Source organism: Onychostruthus taczanowskii, unplaced genomic scaffold (genome assembly GCF_017590055.1).
Source record: "Onychostruthus taczanowskii isolate IOZ18803 unplaced genomic scaffold, ASM1759005v1 scaffold106, whole genome shotgun sequence".
In the NCBI taxonomy this organism is placed as follows: domain Eukaryota; kingdom Metazoa; phylum Chordata; class Aves; order Passeriformes; family Passeridae; genus Onychostruthus; species Onychostruthus taczanowskii.
Window position 1 is genome coordinate 1,587,559 of NW_024497186.1, and position 18,711 is coordinate 1,606,269.

General features: G+C 57.8%; 1 protein-coding gene across 6 annotated transcripts in view; it reads left to right on the top strand.

Annotated features, from left to right (window-relative positions):
• MAST3 (microtubule associated serine/threonine kinase 3) overlaps positions 1 to 18,711 on the top strand; it is a 29,906-nt gene that overhangs the window by 2,889 nt on the left and 8,306 nt on the right. For 4 of the 6 annotated variants that reach the window (XM_041415814.1, XM_041415849.1, XM_041415822.1 and 1 more), the window contains exons 2-11: positions 1,863 to 1,894; positions 11,110 to 11,198; positions 11,437 to 11,509; positions 11,691 to 11,711; positions 12,861 to 12,939; positions 13,826 to 13,983; positions 16,892 to 16,967; positions 17,493 to 17,702; positions 17,785 to 17,886; positions 18,398 to 18,530. In XM_041415814.1, coding sequence (XP_041271748.1) covers positions 1,863 to 1,894; positions 11,110 to 11,198; positions 11,437 to 11,509; positions 11,691 to 11,711; positions 12,861 to 12,939; positions 13,826 to 13,983; positions 16,892 to 16,967; positions 17,493 to 17,702; positions 17,785 to 17,886; positions 18,398 to 18,530 — 973 coding nt within the window. Of the gene's footprint in view, positions 1 to 1,862; positions 1,895 to 2,796; positions 2,858 to 11,109; positions 11,199 to 11,436; positions 11,510 to 11,690; positions 11,712 to 12,860; positions 12,940 to 13,825; positions 13,984 to 16,891; positions 16,968 to 17,492; positions 17,703 to 17,784; positions 17,887 to 18,397; positions 18,531 to 18,711 lie in introns of those variants that run through there. The other 2 variants (XM_041415840.1, XM_041415858.1) reach the window with 1 other exon arrangement.

Consider the following 18,711-nt stretch of genomic DNA (forward strand, 5'->3'; position numbering starts at 1 on the left):
GCGGGAGCTGCCTCCCCGCGGACGCGATGGACAGAGCCATGGCCCTGGGCTTCGGGGCCCGGGGCTCTGCGTGGCGTTCCTGGCAGTCCCGGGAGGGGCAGAGCCGTGGCACCCGGCTGAGTGCCCACATGCCCGTGGCAGGAGGGGTGGGAAGGGGCTCCCACCAGGGGCTTAATCTCAAAGGGCTGAGCAGCAATGCTGCCCCAATGCTGCCCCAGTGCTGTCCCCGGTGCTGTCCCTGATGCCATCCCTACTGCCATCACTGATGCCATCCTCGGTGCTGTCCCCAGTGCAGTCCCTAATGCTGTCCTCACAGGGATCAGCTCATGGTTAATCCTGGCTCCCACTGGGACTTGCTGAAGGGACAGGCACAGTGCTGGACAGTGCTGGTGTGTCGGGCACCCTGTGGGTGCCAGCTCTGTGACTCTACCCCCACAGGGGTCCTCAGGGCCACTGGGGATGCTCTGGGTGTCCCTGGGGACACAGAGTGGCCAGAGAGCCCCTGGCAGTGAAGGGTATTGGATTCTCTGAGCACTGGCACCCATAGATGGATGTGGGTGAGCACGGGGGACAGTCCTCTGTCCCACTGTTCCACCTGCACGCAGCTGAGCAGTAAAACCCCCAGCGTGACCCCCCCTCTGCCTCCTGCCCTGCACAGGGGCTGGTGGCCAGTGGCACAGCTCCAGGTGTGGCTGGGATCAGGCTGGGTGACAGCAGGGCTGGCTGAGGGTGCTGGGGGCTCCCGCTCCATGTAAGAACCTGGTGTCCCCTCACCCTGCCCGGGCCTGGGGTCAGCTGTGCTGGATGCACAGGGACACCCACACCCTGTCCCCTGTCCCTGCACCCACAGACGTGTCCCATGCCACCCCGGGGTAGACGTGCACCCGTGGGCCCCGGGGCTGCCGAGTCCCTGTGCACCCAGGCATGATGTCACCCGTTGCCATGGCAATGCTGCTGCATCACTGCGTTGCAGCGCGCCCCAATCCCGGGATTTCCACAGGGGCTGCGTGGCGTGGGCAGCAGGATGGGGCATGGCTACCCCGAGGTTTGGGGGGTGGATGGATGCTGCTGGGGGCCCCCACATTGGCGGCAGCAGCTCCAGCCCACAGGGAGCTCCGTGCCTGTGCCAAAAATGGGTCCTGGCTGCTCAGGGGTACAGGACTGGTGGGCACAGGGTCAGAGCAATGATGGGGCATTAACCAGCACCTGCAGCTGCCTCATGTCCCTGCATCCCACAGTGTGCCAGGGCACCCATCAGCCTGTCCGCTCTGTGCCACTCACAGCGTGCTGGCGGAATCTGTGTCACTGTGTGGAGTGACAGGTGGCACACAGGTGGGGACCAGAGCAGTGCTGGAGCCGGATGGTGCCCACCACACCAGGAGGATGGCACTGGCGTGGGTTCCTGTCCCCAGCTGCCCTTTGGCCCTTTGCACCACCTGTGAGCAAACAGTTCTCACAAGAAATATTCCCAGAGGCTGGAAAAATAAATAACCTAGGGGCTGCTGGCTGCTTCCCATTCCCGGGCCGGGGGGGACAGGGTGGGGGACAGGGTCAAGCCACCATCCTAGGGCCATGCTCCAGCTGGGCACATGGGTGTTGCTCCCACTGCACCGCCCTCGTGCCACTGCTCCTGGGCCTGGCCATGGCACCAGCAGCCCTGGGGACACTGAAAGATGTCCTCTTGTGCTGGGTGATTTGTCACCCTCACCGTGGGCACTGCGAGTGGGGATCGATCCCATGGTGACAGTGTGTGGCGGTGGAGGTGCTGCCAGGTGTGTGGGTGTGGCTGGCAGGAGTGGCAGGTGGCACCCCCGGCTCCCAGGGCCACACTCTGACCCCACCTCGTGCTTGTCTTGTTGCAGAAGGAGCTGAGCCTGCCGCGCCGAGGAAGAGCGTAAGTCCCGAGCTGGGCCACCCAGGGCGGGGTGGGTGTCACCGGGAGGGTCACACCTGGGACACAGCGCTGCCACCGCGGGTGGCAGCAGGGATGGCTGTTGAATGGCACCAGGGCTTGTTGTCCCCAAATCTGGGGTGGCATCATCGTGTTCTCTGGCACTGGAGGGACCTGACTGCTCATCTGCTGGGGAGTACTGGGATGTGCTGGGGTTAACTGGGGTGTACTGGGGTTAACTGGGGTGTACTGGGGTGTTTGTGCTCTGCTGTAGGTGTGTTGGGGTGTTCTAAGCAGTACCGGGGTGTACTGGAGTGTACTGGGATGTACTGGGGTGTACTGGGGTGTTCTGAGCAGTACTGGGGTGTACTGGAGTGTACTGGGATGTGCTGGGGTGTTCTGAGCAGTACTGGGGTGTACTGGGATGTACTGGGGTGTACTGGGGTGTTCTGAGGAGTACTGGGGTGTACTGGGGTACACTGGAGTGTACTGGGGTATACTGGGGTTTGTTGGGCTGTTCTAAACAGTGCTGGGGTGTACTGGGGTGTGTTGGCGTGCCCTGAGCAGTACTGGGGTGTACTGGGGTACACCGGGGTGTGCTGGGGGCTGCTGCAGAGCTGCCCTGGGTGGCTGTGCTGGGGCTGTGCTGGGGATGCACGGCGGGAGCACTGGGGCGGTGTTAGGGATGCGCTGCAGCCATACCGGCACGGTTAGGGATGCACCGGGGCTGTACCGGGGCTGTGCTGGCATTGCGGTGCCTCAGCAGGGCAGCGCCCCGGCACATCCCGGGAGCGCTCCGGATCGGGGCCGCCGCTGGACCGGGCGGGCCGGGTCGGGTGTGCGGGGACCCGGGGGCTGCCGTGCCGTGCCGTGCCGTGCCGTGCCGTGCCGTGCCGTGCGCGGCGGCGGTGGCGGCGGCATGAAGTCGCGTCGGGACAGGCTGAAGATCCCCTCGCTGACCTTGGAGTGAGTCGGAGCCGGGGCGGGGCGCGCCGGTACCGGCACCGGCACCGGCACCGGGGGAGGGCGGCAGGACCCTGGGCCATCCCCGTCCCGCTGCTTCCCTGTCCCGACACGTGCCCCGTCCCGGTCCACTCCCATCCCGCTGCATCCCCACCCTCGGGCCGCAGGTCCTGGTCCTTCCTCCTGCGGTCACAGCCCGGACGCTGCCGGTGACAGCCCCCGCGGCACCGCCAGACCACCCGCCGCCTTTCCCAGCCGCTGCCTCAGACCCCGCAGTGTCCCTGCTGTCCTCTGCGCTCCCCCTCCAGCTCTGCCTCACTTTCCTCGCCTGACCCCCCCCAGCCCCTGTCCCCTCGGCTCTGGGCCCCCGGCCCCCTCCAGCCCCCGGGCACGGTGCCACCGAGGGGCCACCAGCGCCATCCATCAGCCGCTGACAGCGCGCCGGCTCGTCTTGCCTTGCAGCTTGTCTCCGAGCAGCCAGAGCCCGACGCTGCTGAGCCCCTGCAGCCCCTGCAGCCCCTGCAGCCCCTTACTAACCCTGCAGCCCTGGAGGTAAGACCCCCCCCCAAACCCTCCCTGGGAACCGTGGCTCCAGGGAATGAGGGGAAGGTGGAGGTGGGGACAGAAAGGTGGGTCCCCTCCACCAGGGATGTCCTGGGGCACCCCAAAAGGGTACGACTGTCTTTGGTGGGACACATGGAGCAATGTGGCTGGGGTCTGTGCCAACCCCTGCACACCCCAAAACCAGCCTGGCTGTGCTGCTGGCTTTGTTCTGCTACTGGCTGGTCCATTTTGGGGAGCCCCAGTGGGGATGTTGTGACAGCAGCTCAAGCTCAGGCTCTGAGCACCCCTGTTGTGAAGGGAGACTTCGAGAATGGACGAGGGCCCTGTGATGGGAGCAGGGTGGGACTGGGGATGGCGCCTCCTTTGTCACCTTTTCTGCTCTGCCACGTGTTGAAGGTGAGGAGGGGCTGCTCCAGGGGGTGGGTTCTCCCCTCTACCCTCCCCCAAAATGCCAGAAGCCCCCTGTGGTGCCCTGCCGGTGCGCCGGTGCAGGCGGCCCTGCGCCCTGTGCCAGCTGCGCTCTGCCCCGGGGACAAGGTGCACCAGCTGTGCTGGCACCGCCGTCACACCCCGCCCTGTGCCCCGTGGCACCCGCGGCACAAAGCTGCACCTGCTCGGCAGCGGGGGCTGAGCCGCTGCCTCTGTCTGTCTGTCCGTCCGTCTGCCGGGGAGAGCAGCTGGCGGCGGCAGAGCGGGATCCGGTGGCAGCTTAGCCGCTGCTCAGCAACAGGCAGAGCCATTTGTGGGCAGCAGGGCAGGAGCCCGGGGGCTGCCTGTGCCCTGCCTGTGACTGTGCACTGCCTGCTGGCTCTCTCTGCTAGCCCTGCCTGGCCACCGCTTGCCCCGTGGTGTCTGCAGCATGTGGAAAACCAGCCTGGCCTTGTGAGTGCTCACCTGAGGCCTTGAGGAGAGAGTTTTTGGGGTGCTGATGGTGACAAGGAGGGGTATGAAGATGGGGACAAGGACAGGCAGTCTGTGCTGGTGTGTCATGGCTGCTGGGCAGGAGCTGAGGGGAGAGGTGCTGAACCTCTGCCCAACCATGATTTCACTGGCCTGGTGAGTGTGGCAGTGCCATCCCACACAGCTCGGGAGGTTCTGGTGGCCCTGGTGTGCCACCACGCAGGAGGGTGGGTGTCACCGGCTCTGAGTTGGGATCTCCCTGGCTGAAACGTGGGCAGGAGGTTGCAGGGTCCTGCCAGGACCCTGTGGGTGACCTCAGAGGACACATCCCTTGGCTAGCAGGGGGCTTTGGGGCTGCCCCCGCTGACTTAGGGGATGATGTTTGTGCCCCTCGAAGGCATCAGTAGCAGTTGTTGAATCTCCATGGTAATCCTGACCCCATTTTGGGGTGCTGCCCTCTCTCTATGGTAACCTGAAGCCCATTTTGGGGTTCTGCCTCATCTCTGGTCTAACACTGACGCCATTTTGGGGTGCTGCCCTGCCTCTACGGCAATCCCGACTCCTCTTGGGGTGCTGCCTCCAGCCCTGCCTCCAGCCAACCCTGACCTCCAGCCCAACCCTGACCTTATTTTGGGGTGATGTCCCGTCCCTACCGTAACCCCGACCCCGTTTTGTGCCACTGCCTCCTTTCCCTGGTAACCCCCCCACCCCCACTTCCTGTCCTTTTGGGGGGTGATCCCCCCATCTCCATGGCAACCCCGACCCCGTTTCGGGGCGCTGCCCGTTTCCATGGTAACCCCGTCGCCGCCGGGCGGGAAGGGGCGGGCGGCAGCGGGAGGCGGCGGCGGCGGGAGGCGGCGGGAGCCCGGCCCCGCTCCCGGCCCCGCCGCCTCACCTGCTCCCACGTGTCGGGGTGCAGCGCTCCCCGGTACCGCGGCGGCGCCGGGGCTCCGGACACGCCGGTTTGGGGGTTCAGGGGGGTGATCGGGGTGTGTGGTTTGGGGGTTTCAAAGGAGGTGATCGGGGTGCGTGGTTTGGGGGATCCATGGGGGTGATTGGGGTGCGTGGTTTGGGGGGTTCAGTGGGGTGATCGGGGTGCGTGGTTTGGGGGGACAGGACACACCACCGTGCATGGGGGGTGGGCAAGGTGTGCGTGACTGGGTGGTGGGGATGTGTCTTTGCAGCGGGGGCACGCGTGGTGTGTGGGTTTGGGGGGTCCTTGCATGGCGGGGGCTCCCTGGCTTGTGTGTTTTTGGGGGATGGACCAGAGTGGATGGTCTGATGGGGGGCACGTGTGGGGTTTGGGGTGGTGTTTTAGCAGCTGGGAGGCACAATGGGGTGTGTGGTTCAGGGGGTCTGTGTGCATCGGGGGATGCTTGGTTTGGGAGGGGCAGCAATGCATGGGGAGGTGGGCACCAGATTGTGCAGTATGGGTGGGGAGGCTGTGCACCAGGGTGTGGGGTTTTTGGGGGAGTCTCAGCACTGGGGCGTTTGGAGGGGCTGTGCACCACAGCTGCATTTTTTTGGGGGGTGATGAGCAATGAGGCAACCTCCTCCAGATCTCGAGTGTGGCAGGGTGGGGTGGGCTGTGCAGGCTTGGATGGGTCTGTTGGGACCCCAGTGCCACAGGGGATGTGGGGTTTAGGGTTCCAGGGCCATTAGGGGATGTTTTGGGGTGCTCTGTGCCCATCCTTGGTGTGTGTGGGTTTGGTGGGGGTGTTAGAGGGAGGACATACCCTTGTGACCCCCTGTGCCAAGGTGGACACTCCTGATGGGATGGATCCCATGTGGCACATGGCCTGAGCCAGGGTGAGGGTCCCCAGGGTGTCTGGAGGGGTGGGAAGGGGCCAGGACTCCGGGGGGGCAAGGAACTCCCACCCCCTTTGGCAGCAGGGCTGGGGGGTGCAGAAATGGGGTGCAATGGGGCTGCCCTGGCTCTCCAGCTGCAGGGCCAGGCCTGACCCAGGCAGGCTGGTGGGACACGTCCCCAAGGAGGGGGACAGGAGGTGCAGAGCACCCGCTGAGCCCCCCACGTGTGGGTGGTGGGGGCTGGGACCTCCATCCAGCACATTTGGGGTGCTGCAGCTGGCCCAGGCATCAAACCCTGCCAAGGCTTTGTGTGACTGAGGTGTTTAATGGGTGCGGAGGCAGAGCAGAGAGATTCCCATTGTTGCTGTCTCTTAGTGTCAGTGTGAGCTGGCACAGAGCAACACGGTTGCTTAGCAAAGGTATCCATCCCATCCTAGCCCTGGAAGGTGCCTGCCTCACCTGGGCTGTGGGAATTCCTGCTCCCAGTGCATGAGGACGGGCAAAGAGGGCCTTTAATAATTAAGAAAAGACATTGGATGGGGTTTTCCAATCTGGGGTGGCCAAGCTGGGGAGGCTCTGGGGGAGATGTGTAATTGGAAAGATGATCTAGGCAGTCATCTGTCTCCATCTGAGCATGATGAGGCTGTAATTCTCATGAAGGGCAGAGGATTTGCTCTTCTTTCATTGGCATTCCTAGAATACACGGTGAGGACCTCACTGGCCTATTTAACAGAAAGCATATGATGTTATTTAGTGGGATTAAGAGGTTTGAGGGATCCTAATTTCCCGTGGGGGATGTGGAGATGGCCAGCACAAGGCAGAGGAGGCAGTGGTTCGATGCTGACAGGGTTCTCCTTCTCCGTGGATGGCTGTTCACACCTCAAACAGCACAGGAACACAGCCCAGCAAACCTAACAGGTACAATTTCCTACCCACTGCCGGGAACCCGCGGAGCAGGGAGGTGCAGGGACTCACCCCAGGGTGCTGAGCAGGTTCTTAAGGCTTTTTTTGCAGTGCAAAACAATAAATAAGTCTATACCCAACTTGTTACCCTGTGATTCCCTCTGAGGATTTAGGATTTTGCTCTTGGGAGGTGCCTGATGTGTAGCTTGGTGCTGCAGGGTGGGTTCATGGGAGCACCCACAGTGCTTTAGGCTGGGGTAGGATGAGGGTGTGCTGGGGTCTGTGCCAGGCAGCGTGTTGCATTTCACTGTCCAGACCCTGGTCCTCATCCCAGCCCCATTCCAGCCCTGTCCCAGCCCCATCCCTGGAGGCAGCTGGGTTCAGCGCTGTCACAAGTCATGGAGGACAAATGTCATGAAGAAACTTGGGATGCAGCTGGTTGGTTCAGCGGGTTTCAAAGTTAAACGTGAATTTATCCCCCTGGAAAGCAATTTTTTTTTTCCAGGACGTGGTGATCCATGGCACTTCCCTAAATCTCCAGGCACATTAGGGCTGTTGGGGGATACGGAGCCAGCAAGGAAGGGAGCTGGGAGCACAGACACGTGCTCTCAGTCACGCAGCAGGAGCGGAGCCGCCTGCTCTGCCCTTTGAGATTGTGCCTGCTCCCTTATCACCGTCCGACCCCGCCCTGCTCCCTCCACCCCGCACCCACTTTGTCCCAAACCTGCTCTTTTCTGCCTCGGATTCACCTGCCTGCAGTGCCCGGCACCGCGCTGGCATCTGCCACACGGTGTCCTGGCAAGTTTTAGGGGTGGATCCCGCGGGAGAGCAGCAGGAACTGCAGCCTCTTTGTGCACTTCCCTGCCTGGCCCTCGGTGTTCCACAGCCCTGGCCCCGAGCCACCCATCCCTGCTCGCCTGGATCCTGGCAGAGCCTTTGCCAGGTGAGCGTTGTGCCGTGCAGCCGCATCCCGGGAGCTGCTCGCGGTACCCACGGCACTCAAGGAGTGCTTGGACAACGCTCTCAGGCCCAGCGTGGTGTCCTGTGCAGGGCCAGGAGTTGGACTCGATGATCCTTGTGGATCCCTTCCAGCTTCAGGATATTCTGGGATTCAGTGGAGCTGCCAGGTTTTGCTCCATCTCCTGCCCCTGGACATCCCGTGCCGGGGCCGGGTGCTGCTGCGGTGCCAGTTTGTCCTCCCAGGCAGCCTCCCCATGGCTGACACACGATTTTGCTCCAGGCTTTGGGGTCACACAGGCTGTCACACACTTTCCATATCCCTTGAAACAAGTTCTGGATGGCAGAGGCAGCCCCACGGCCAAGGCAGCCTCAGCCCGAGCAGCGCGGGAGATGCTGACAGCGATTTTCCACTCCATTTTTGGTACCAAACGTGCAATGAGGTGATGGAGGCAGAGCAGGCAGCGGCCCCGGCGCCTGCCATCGGGGCTCGCCAGTTGTCTGTGCCCTGGGGCTGGTTGCTAGCCCGAGGTTTCCGTGCGGGAAGGATGGGAAGCAGCTGGAGATGATGTGTCAGGCGGAGGGGGGTTACAGTGGCGCAAGATGGTTGTGGGAGCCGAGGGTGGAGCGCGCGGAAACAGGAAACGCTGGCCTCGCTCTGTGTCACCATTACTGGAACTTGCTTCACTGAAGGTTTGTTTTCACTTCCAAAATGAAAGCCAGGGAGGAGAGGTGAGCCCCTGACCCCCCGGGCTGTTCCCTCTGCAGGACACAGACTCAGTCCCTGTGCAGGGCTGGCAGTGAAGCGGTGTCAGAGCTGGTAGCTCTTTGCAGCCCTCCTGGCTCCTAAACCTCCTAAACCTCTTCCTGTGTCACTGCGGTGCTGGGGCAGGGCTGCTCACGCTGCCTCAGTTTCCCATCCAGCACACAGGGCCGGCAGCAGCCGAGGCTGTGGGTTCTGGCTGAGAGTTTGCAGCTCTGCTTGGGGCTCAAGCCTGTGTTTAAGTGAGAAAATCAAACACGGGAGACAGGAAAGAGAGTAGGGTTGGATGGGATGTTGGGCAGGAATTGTTCCCTGGGAGGGCAGTGAGGCCCTGGCACAGGGTGCCCAGAGCAGCTGTGGCTGCCCCTGGATCCCTGGCAGTGCCCAGGGCCAGGCTTGACAGGGCTGGGAGCAGCCTGGGACGGTGGGAGGTGTTCCTGCCATGGCAGGGGGTGGGATGAGATGATCTTAATGTTCCCTCCCAATCCAAACCATTCTGGGATTCTGTGATTCCAGGAAGGGGTAAATGCTCGGGGAGGGGAAGGTTTCTGTCTCCCCCCAACATCTCAGCTCAGCCCAGGTGCTGAGAGGGAACCTCTGAGCCCCCCAGGGTCACTGCAGCTCCAGGTGAGCTCAGAGCAGTCACAGGATGTATGTCCCAGGGGGCACCCAGAGACCCTTCATTCTGGCTGCAGAGGAGGGGTTTGGGGGGCACCAAGCAGCTTCCCTGGAGGCAGAGACCTTCAAAAGAGTTGGGGCTCCTGGTTTTAATCCCACTAAAACCAAAGCAGGAGGAGCCCTGCAGGGGAGAGATGCCAGAACGAGGCGAGGGGTGATGGATACCAGGTGTAGAGCTCTGTCCACGTGTGTGCAGCTCTGTCCATGTGTCTGGAGCTCTGTCCATGTGTCTGGAGCTCTGTCCATGCATGTAGAGCTCTGTCCATGTGTCTGGAGCTCTGTCCATGTGTCTGGAGCTCTCTCCCTCTGTGTAGAGCTGTGTCCATCTGTCTGGAGCTCTGACCATGTGTCTGGAGCTCTATCCATCTGTGTAGAGCTCTGTCCATGTGTGTGGAGCTCTGTCCCTCTGTGCAGAGCTCTGTCCATGTGTCTGGAGCTCTGGCTACACCTTGGCTGTGCGTCAGTGTCTTGTACACCCACCTGGAGGTACCTGTTGTGAGTCACTGTCCTTTACACCCTGGATGCCACATCTGCCACTCCCTTCTGTTTTTGGGATCCGTGGAGAATCCCTTCTCTTCCAGCTCACCCCTGAGTGCTGTGGGTGTTGTGGCCGTGGTGTGATGTTAAAAGCTGTCCTTTAATTAGTAGCATCTGTGTGGGTTCCTGTTCCCAGCTCGGTGAGGAAACTCGGTGTCTTTGCGGAATCTGCAGCCTGAGGAAGCGGAAACAGGGGAAGGGGAGGGTTGTCCTCGTGCTTGAGCCTCTGCTCTGTGCCGTGGATATTTGCAGTTTCCTCTTGGCAGGGTGAAGGAGAACTTAAATGAGCCCATAGTGTTTTTAATGGGGTTGAATTGTGGGAGTGGGGTATGACAGGAGTGGGGAGCAGCAGTGGGCATTTTTGAGGCTGAGCCCTCTTGCAAGGCAGCCTTGGACTCAGGGATGAAAGGAAGGAAAACCAAAATTCCTGTGAGGATGGAAACCTAGCGAGCTGGGAGGGTGGGAATGGAGATGGGGATGTGAAGACCCAGCGGCTGTGGCCTTGCAGAGATGCTCTGTGGGATGCTGGGCTGTGGTACCAGGATGGGATTATTGGGGAGTTTTGAGGTGTCAGGGTGCTGGTGCTGCTTTTCACCTGGTGCTGGTGCACATGGCTCCCTCCTGCTGCCAGACAGAGCACGGCCCAGCTGGGGCAAAATTCCCACAAATTCCTGGAGACACTGCAGTCTCAGGGGGTTGGGACTGTCCTCTCTGCTGTGACATGGGGACCACCAAGGGCAGGGAGATTTATGGGAACTGGGGGCATTTTCCATGCCCTGGAGCAGGTCAGGTTGTGGCTGCTTGGCATTTCCACTGCTTCCTCCTTTTACATCCCCTTTTCTATTCCTGCCTGGGGCTGTTGCCCAAGGGCCTCCTGCCTCTGCCCTCCCCAGCGAGCCAAAACCAGAAGTGGGACCTTGCTGGGACAGTTCTTTGTTAAAAATAACCCTGTCTGCCCATCTCCAGCAGCGCTGGGCCTGGGAATGGATCTTCCCTGTGGCAGGAGATCTGTAATCAATGGGGTGACAGCAGCCGTGCTCCCTGGCACAGGAATTCATGTGCAAGCAGACATTTATGTGCCTGAGCCCATCCAGCTCTGGCTGTCATGGATTCCCTAAATTAATTCCCTCTCTTTCTTCCCCAGTTGCCGAAGCAGCAACAGGAAGAGTTTAGTGGTGGGCACCCCCTCTCCGACCCTCTCACGGCCTCTCTCCCCTCTCTCCGTGCCAACAGGTAAGGGATTATCCCAATGGATGGTTCAGCACCTCCCAAAATTACCCAAATATTTTGCAGGGCTTCAGCACCTTGGTAGCAGCAGTGGGCCTGGCTGCTGGCTGCCAGGTGCCTTCTCCAGGGGGGAAATAAGTTGGGAAATGCCTTAAACACTTTCCCCTGAAGGAGCAGCCCAAAGCACTCTGGACATCGTGCTGGGGTGGGTTTTGGGATGAATTTTCCCCCTTTCTCCCTGCAGCTGGGAGCAGTCCCTTGGACAGCCCACGGAACTTCTCTGCCAGCACCTCCATCAACTTCCCCTTCGCTCGCAGGTGAGCTCCCAGCCCCGGTCCCACAGCAGTAAATATTCACTAATAAAGATCATTCCCCCTCCAGGGAACTGTTCTGTTGATCTCAAGTGACTTGTTTTGCTTTTATTTTTGCTTTTCTTCTGCCTGCTTTCTGGCCTGGTGGTGTTTCCTCTGCCGTGACTGGTTCCTCCTGCCACCCCAGCCATGCTCCTCGGACTGACAGGCAAGTACCAGGGATGGCCATGGGCTGCATTTTGGGGAGGTGTCAGCTCCACATCATCAGGGATCTTTTTTTCTAAGTGTTCAAGGCCAAGCTGGACAGGACTTGGAGCAATCTGGTCAAGTGGAAGGGGTCTCTGCACATGGCAGGGAGTGGGACTGGGTCTTTGAGGTCCTTTGCAATGCAAGCCCATCTGGGACTCTGTGATTCTCTGTTTGCATCCCTGTGTGGGGAATTTTGCACCAGGACTGGGCTCCCTGCAGCTCTGGGAGCAGAAATATCTCTGTTCCCATCACCCCACCCCTGGCTGTGTGTTCAGCCCCATCTCAGACTCCTGATGGATTTTCAGAAGATGTCCATGGATGGATGCTCATCCAGCTCCCCACAGAGGCAGATCCTGCTGCATCCTCTCCCCAGCCCACACCCTGCTTAACTAATTAATTAATTGCACCCATGGGGGGCGGGTGGCTGATTTTAACTCATCGATTGTGGCGTGGAAACAAGCCCGAGGCTCTCGGGTGGTTTGCACACTTGTAACAGAGGGAACAGCCAGGCTGTGGGGTCAGGAGTTTGTGAGTGCTGGAGCTGGATGTGGCTCCCTGCCAGCTCCTGCTGTCCTTGACCCCACAAGGGAAATGGCAGTGGGAGGTGAAGGGCCTTGTCTTGACCTGGACGTGTCCCCATCCCTTGGAAACATCCCCAAGAGGAAGCATTTGCCTGCCTATGAGCAGTTCCCTTCCTGTTTATGGCCAGGCTCTGCTCCCCGGCGCCTGCTGTCTCAGGATGAGTCTTTGGGAATCCCAGTTTCTCACCAAGAAAACTCCCAGCAGGCTGAATTTTGCTCTAATTAAAAATCAGACTCTTGCAGGCTTTTTTTTTTTTTTTCTTGCCCTGTGTGAAATGGATTCAATGGAGCCCCAGCTCTGTCCCTTTGCAGTGACCTGCTGCCTGCCACTGCCCCTGCAACAGCTCCCCTCACCTGCAAACCCCTGATTTCACCCCATCTCAGTCCATTCTGAAAAGAGGTTTCAAGGTTTTATTCCTCAAGCCACACCTGTGTCCTGTTCCCCAGCTTTTGGCTCTGATGTTGTTGATTTGCATTTAGATGTTGGGTTTTTCCCCTGTGTGTGATTGTTGTGTTTGCACTGGCAGGGCTGATGGCAGAAGGTGGTCACTGGCTTCGTTACCCTCCTCTGGCTATGGGACCAACACCCCCAGCTCCACGGTCTCGGTAACATTTACTTTCTCATGACAGTAGATGATAAGATCCTAAACCCCCTGATTTTTGGTGAAATGCCTCCCAAGCTCCATGGTGCTGGCTTCTAAAGGACCATGTGCCTTAGCTGCATCCTGCTTCCCAAATGAGCTTTTAAGAAAGTCATAAACCTTGGCTGTGGGCTTGCAGCACTCCTGGGGGTTAAAGTGTCCCATTAGAGCATCTCTGGGTTAACTTCATCCCTGGGGTTACAGCATCTCTGGGAGTTACTGTGTCCTAGGGTTACAGTGTTCCTGGTGTTACAGAATCCTTGGGAATCAGAGCATCCCTGGGGTTACAGCATCTCTGGGAGTTACTGTGTCCTAGGGTTACAGTGTTCCTGGTGTTACAGAATCCTTGGGAATCAGAGCATCCCTGGGGTTACAGCATCTCTGGGAGTTACTGTGTCCTAGGGTTACAGTGTTCCTGGTGTTACAGAATCCTTGGGAATCAGAGCATCCCTGGGATTGCAGCATCCCTGGGATTACAGCTCCCCTGGGAGTTACAGCATCCTTGGAATCAGAGCATCCCTGGGCATTGGAGCATTCCTGGGGTTACAGCACCCCTGGGTGTGACAGGACTGAGCTGCCTGGGATGCTGGAGTTACAAGGGAGGGGGCTCAGTGGAGCTCGGTGGAGCTGAGCTGGGTGGGAGAATGGGGGATTTTGGGCTGGCAGTGAGCAGTGCAGACCTCCCCAGTCTGCTCCTGTCCACATTTCACACTCCCAAGCCCGCCCCATGCTGCCTGTCAGTGTTTCCATCCTCCCAAGGGTCTCCAAGGGACATTTCCCTCACAGCCTTGCTCACCTTGGGGAAGCACGGCCCCATCACTGATCTCCTTCATCCCTCTCTCTGTTCCCAGTCATCTTCATCCTCCCAGGAGCGCCTGCACCAGCTGCCGTACCAGCCCACCCCCGACGAGCTGCATTTCCTTTCTAAGCATTTCCGCAGTACGGAGAGCGTCACGGACGAGGAGGGCCGGCACTCGCCCTGCCTGCGCCCCCGATCCAGGAGCCTCAGGTGGGAGCCAGCTCCCAGGACAATGCTGTCTGGGTTTGGAAAGACAGGTGGCTGCTTGAGGAAGGCAGGAGCCTCCCCTGAAATGGAAAATGTAGACCCCCTCCCAGTGAATTGTTATAATTTTGAAATTAAGGGGTTCTCAGGCAAAGATATGGGAGCAGGAATAACAGTTCTTTACTAGGAAAACTGAAAATACAAATGCAATAATAAAACAAAACAAAACAAAAAACAACAAAGCACTGACAGTAAAAGCTGACCCCCTATGTGTCAGGGTGGTGGCACAGTCCCATTCTTGAGGAAGGCAGGAGCCTCCCCTGAAATGGAAAATGTAAACCCCCTCCCAGTGAATTGTTATAATTTTGAAATTAAAGGGCTCTCAGGCAAAGATATGGGAACAGGAATAACAGTTCTTTACTAGGAAAACTGAAAATACAAATGCAATAATAAAACAAAAAAAACCCCAAAGCACTGACAGTAAGAAGCTGGCCCCCTGTGTGTCAGGGTGGTGGCACAGTCCCATCCCACGGTGGCTCAGCCCTCCTGCAGTGCCAGCTGTGGTTCTGCTGGAGCAGGGATCCTGCACAAGGCTGGAGTTTTCCTCTGAAGCTCCAGGGCTGCTGGAGATGGGCCTGCTCTCCCTCTGGGAATGCAGGGCAGGAGAAAGCTGCTCCTCTGGGAATGCAGTGGGCAAAGGCTGCTGTGCTGTTCCAGGCTCAGATTGTATCCAGGTAGGAATGCTTGGCTCCTGCCCTGGGCGGAGCATCTCCCAGTGGGATGCTGGAATTTGATCAGCCATGCAGGGACACTCAGTGGCCATGAACAGCAGAGAACTCCTGGAGGGAGGATTGGCTGTGGGAGAGATAAAGAAAAAACTGCCCAATGAACAGAGATAACTGCCCCAGCTCTGACAGATAGGAACAGAATACCCCATTTCCAACCTAAGACAAATACACTGGGTGCTGGCACATCCAGGGCACCCTCTGCCCTCTCACCAGCTGTTCCTAGGGTGTCCTGGTCCTGCTATAACCTTTGTATGAAATTACATGTTTAGATTCATGTCTGTGCAGGATGCCGGTATCATAGAGTTGTTCTAGATACAGTTTAACTATATCCTGGTGTCTTTTTTCATTCCTTGGGTATTTTGGTTTAATCCCTGTATCTTAGAAAAGTAGGAAATGCTCTTGGGCCAAAATTTGGCTGGAGTAAAATATTTCTAATTTCTAGAGGGAATCTCCTCGAGGACTTTTAAGGAGAAATTAGTTTCTTTTATATTAGGTATGTTCCAGTCAGGATTAAAAGTACACCCTGATATTCTATAAAGACCTTGTACTTTACCCAGGGAGTAGAGACCTTTTTCATGTCCTCCATGGTGAGGAGGATCCTGTTCTATACCTTGAAGAACGTGGGACAGGAGACCCCCTGTGGTTTCTCAGAGACCCCCACCTCTCATGGAATTTACTTCTCCCATATCCCAAACCCTGATATGGGTTTTCCCTGTGCAGGGAAGTGGAGGAACTTTGGCTTGAGGTTGTAGGTGCCTCATCCCTGGAAATATTCAAGGTCAGGCTGGATGGGGCTCTGAGTGACCTGGCCTGGTGGAAGGTGTCCCAAAGTATTCCATGATTCTCCATGGTGTGGTTCTCAGCATCTTCTCAGCTGTTGGGATGTGGCATTGCTCTCCTGGCAGCAGGCAGTACCTGCCTCCTAGAGCTGAAGCTGGAGAAACTGGGATTTGTTCCACAGTAGTTGCTTTGCAGCCTCTTGCTCAGTTGTCTGAATGATTTTGGTGGTGAGGAAGGAATCACTAAGTAGAAGCCCAAGCAGTGGCCATCCTTCTATGACTTACCTGCTGTTCAAAAATAAAAATCCCATTTCTAGGCTTGGATCAGAAAATATCCCCTTTGCTTGCTGGGACTGGCCTTTGCCTCTACCAAAAAAACCCCAAAACAACAACAACCCACAAGGAGTGCAGGTGACTGGGCATTTGTGGGCTGGAGAGAGAAAAATTTGGAGAAGGCATTGAGCCAGTGGCCACAGCACTGTGTGAGCTGACCCTCAGCTGTACCTGCTGAGCTCCACCTTGCTGCCCCAACACCACATCCTGTGGAGCAGCCACCCACACTGCCCAGCACAAGAGGCTTGTGCTTTTTGCAGGGGATGTTTTGGTTAAATCTTCTTTTCCCTCTGAAAAATCTCCTGACCCTCTTTGCTACCAGAGGCGGAACCACAGCCTTGTGTGTTGCCAGCTGAAATTTCATTAAAACCAGATTAATTATCTGACAGGGGTTTGTAGGTGGCGAGATTTTCACCGAGGATATGCCAGTTCTGCAGTTGGCACAATAAAGGCTGGGGCTGGTTTTAATCACCATGTTTATTATTTTATAGTGGTTAATGAGTTGCTGGCTGCTCCTGTGACTTGCTTTGCATAACGGGATCACCAGGCAGAGCCCTGGGAGGGGCAGTGTTGGGTGAGGGAAGGAGGAAAACCATGCTTAGTGAAGGTTGTGTCCACCAAGAGGTTTTTGGTTGGGTTTCTTGTTTGCTGGTGAGCTGCAAATACGGCAACGATGGCAAGAAATTGTGGGATCCAGAGGAAGGGAAAGATGAGCTCATTTTGCAAAGCTGAGGGGATGATGGAATATCCAGAACCTCTCAGTTCTGGATTTCCAAGTGACTTGTGTTTGTAGACCTGAGTTAAGCTTCCCTAGACCACATGCCAGGGACCTCCAGTGTCTGGGATGCTGCTGGGAGCACTGGCCCAAGGCTGGTGACTCCACTTGGATGGGTTTTAACCACTTGGAGCCAGGAGTTAGGAGGAGGGACCAAACTGCTCTGCAGGGATGGTGGCTGTTTGCATAGGTGTGAATGACTGGAACCTGCTAACGCCGTCGTTCTCCTCCCTCTGCAGCCCCGGACGGACGAGCGGAACGTTTGATAATGAGGTGGTGATGATGAACCATGTCTACAAGGAGAGGTTCCCCAAGGTAACAGCCAGGACTTGGCAGATGAGCTTGTTGGTGCCTCCATGGCATCCTGGCAGCACCTTCTCCTCCCTGTGGGAGTGTGGAATGCATGGGTGGATCATGGGGGGTGTTGGGGACGCTGGAGACACAACAAACCTGTGGTTTAGTGACCACACAAGTGCCCTGTCACACAAGCAGGCAGAGGACTCTGGAGGGTTTGGTGGAGCTTTTGTAGTCTGTTGGAAGCTGGGTCCTAGGCAGGGCCTTGTTGTGTATGTGGATATTTGAGCTGCAGGAGGTGGTGGGATGAGATTCTGGATGGCCAAACCCAGTCCAGGAGGTAGGATGAGATCCTGGATGGTCAAATCAACTGCAGGAGGTGGTGGGATGAGATCCTGACTGGTAAAACCCAGTGCAGGAGGTGGTGGGGTGAGATCCTTGCTGATAAAACCCAGTGCAGGAGGTGGTGGGATGAGATCCTGGCTGGCCAAACCCATGGCATGGGGACGTGTGTTCCTGGCCATGACCACCCACTCCGCCTTGCAGGCCACAGCCCAGATGGAGGAGCGCCTGCAGGACACCATCACAAACTTCTCCCCGAGCAGCACCCTGCCCCTGGCTGATGGGGTGCTGGGCTTCATCCACCACCAGATCATCGAGCTGGCCCGAGACTGCCTGGCCAAGTCCCAGGGAGCTCTCATCACCTCCCGCTACTTCATGGAGCTGCAGGAGAAACTGGAGAAGATGCTCCGAGACGTGAGTACGGGGCAGTTCCCTGCCTGGTGCCACCTCATGAGGCCACCAAGAGACACCTGGCTTCTGTCTCCATTCCTGACAGGCTCAGGAGCGTTCTGAGAGTGAGGAAGTGAAGTTCATTGATCAGCTGGTGAGGAAACTGCTGATCATCATCTCCCGGCCTGCCCGACTTCTGGAGTGCCTGGTAAGACATGGAAGCTCCTGTCTTGTCTTTCATGGTCTGTGCCAGCCCAGAGAGGAGGCAAAGCCTCCAGGATGCCCCTGGATCCCTGGAAGTATCTGAGGCCAGGCTGGACAGGGCTTGGAGCAACCTGGGATGGTGGAAGGTGTCCCTGCCCATGGCAGGGGAATGGAATAAGATGATCTTTAAGTTCCTTTCCAGACCAAACCATTCCGTGACTCTGTGGTTTTCAGGTTTGGGGTTTTTTTGGTTTTTTTTTGGTTGATTTTGCTGAATTTCTAAAGCAGTGACCTTGGGCTGTGGTTCCTGATGAATTTTTCATCTTCCTTAGTTTTCCTTCCAAGGCCAGCTCACAAAGCTACTTTTTTTTTCATCAATGTTGATCTGGGGAATGATGAGGGAATGATGCATCCAGGGCCTGTCCCCAGTTACTGGTGTCACCTGCAAGGCTTAGAGGAAGAGTTTAACTTTGCAAAATCTCTCTCCTCAACTGTGCTTGGTTTTCCCCATCCAGGAGTTCGACCCAGAGGAGTTTTACCATCTCCTGGAAGCTGCAGAAGGACATGCCAAAGTTGGACAGGGAATAAAGACTGATATTCCCCGATACATCATCAGCCAACTGGGGCTTGTCAAGGACCCACTGGAGGGTAGGGAAGCACTTGGCCTGGGGGTTCTGAGGTCTGCAGCAGGATGTGCACTCCCAGTTTGGCCACTGGTGATCACAACTGAGCATTGGGAGGAGTCAGGGAGACCTGTAGGGGTGAGGGAGGTCACAGCAGGACCAGGACGATGGCCAAGTCCTTCTGGCCAGCCCCATGTCCCTTATTA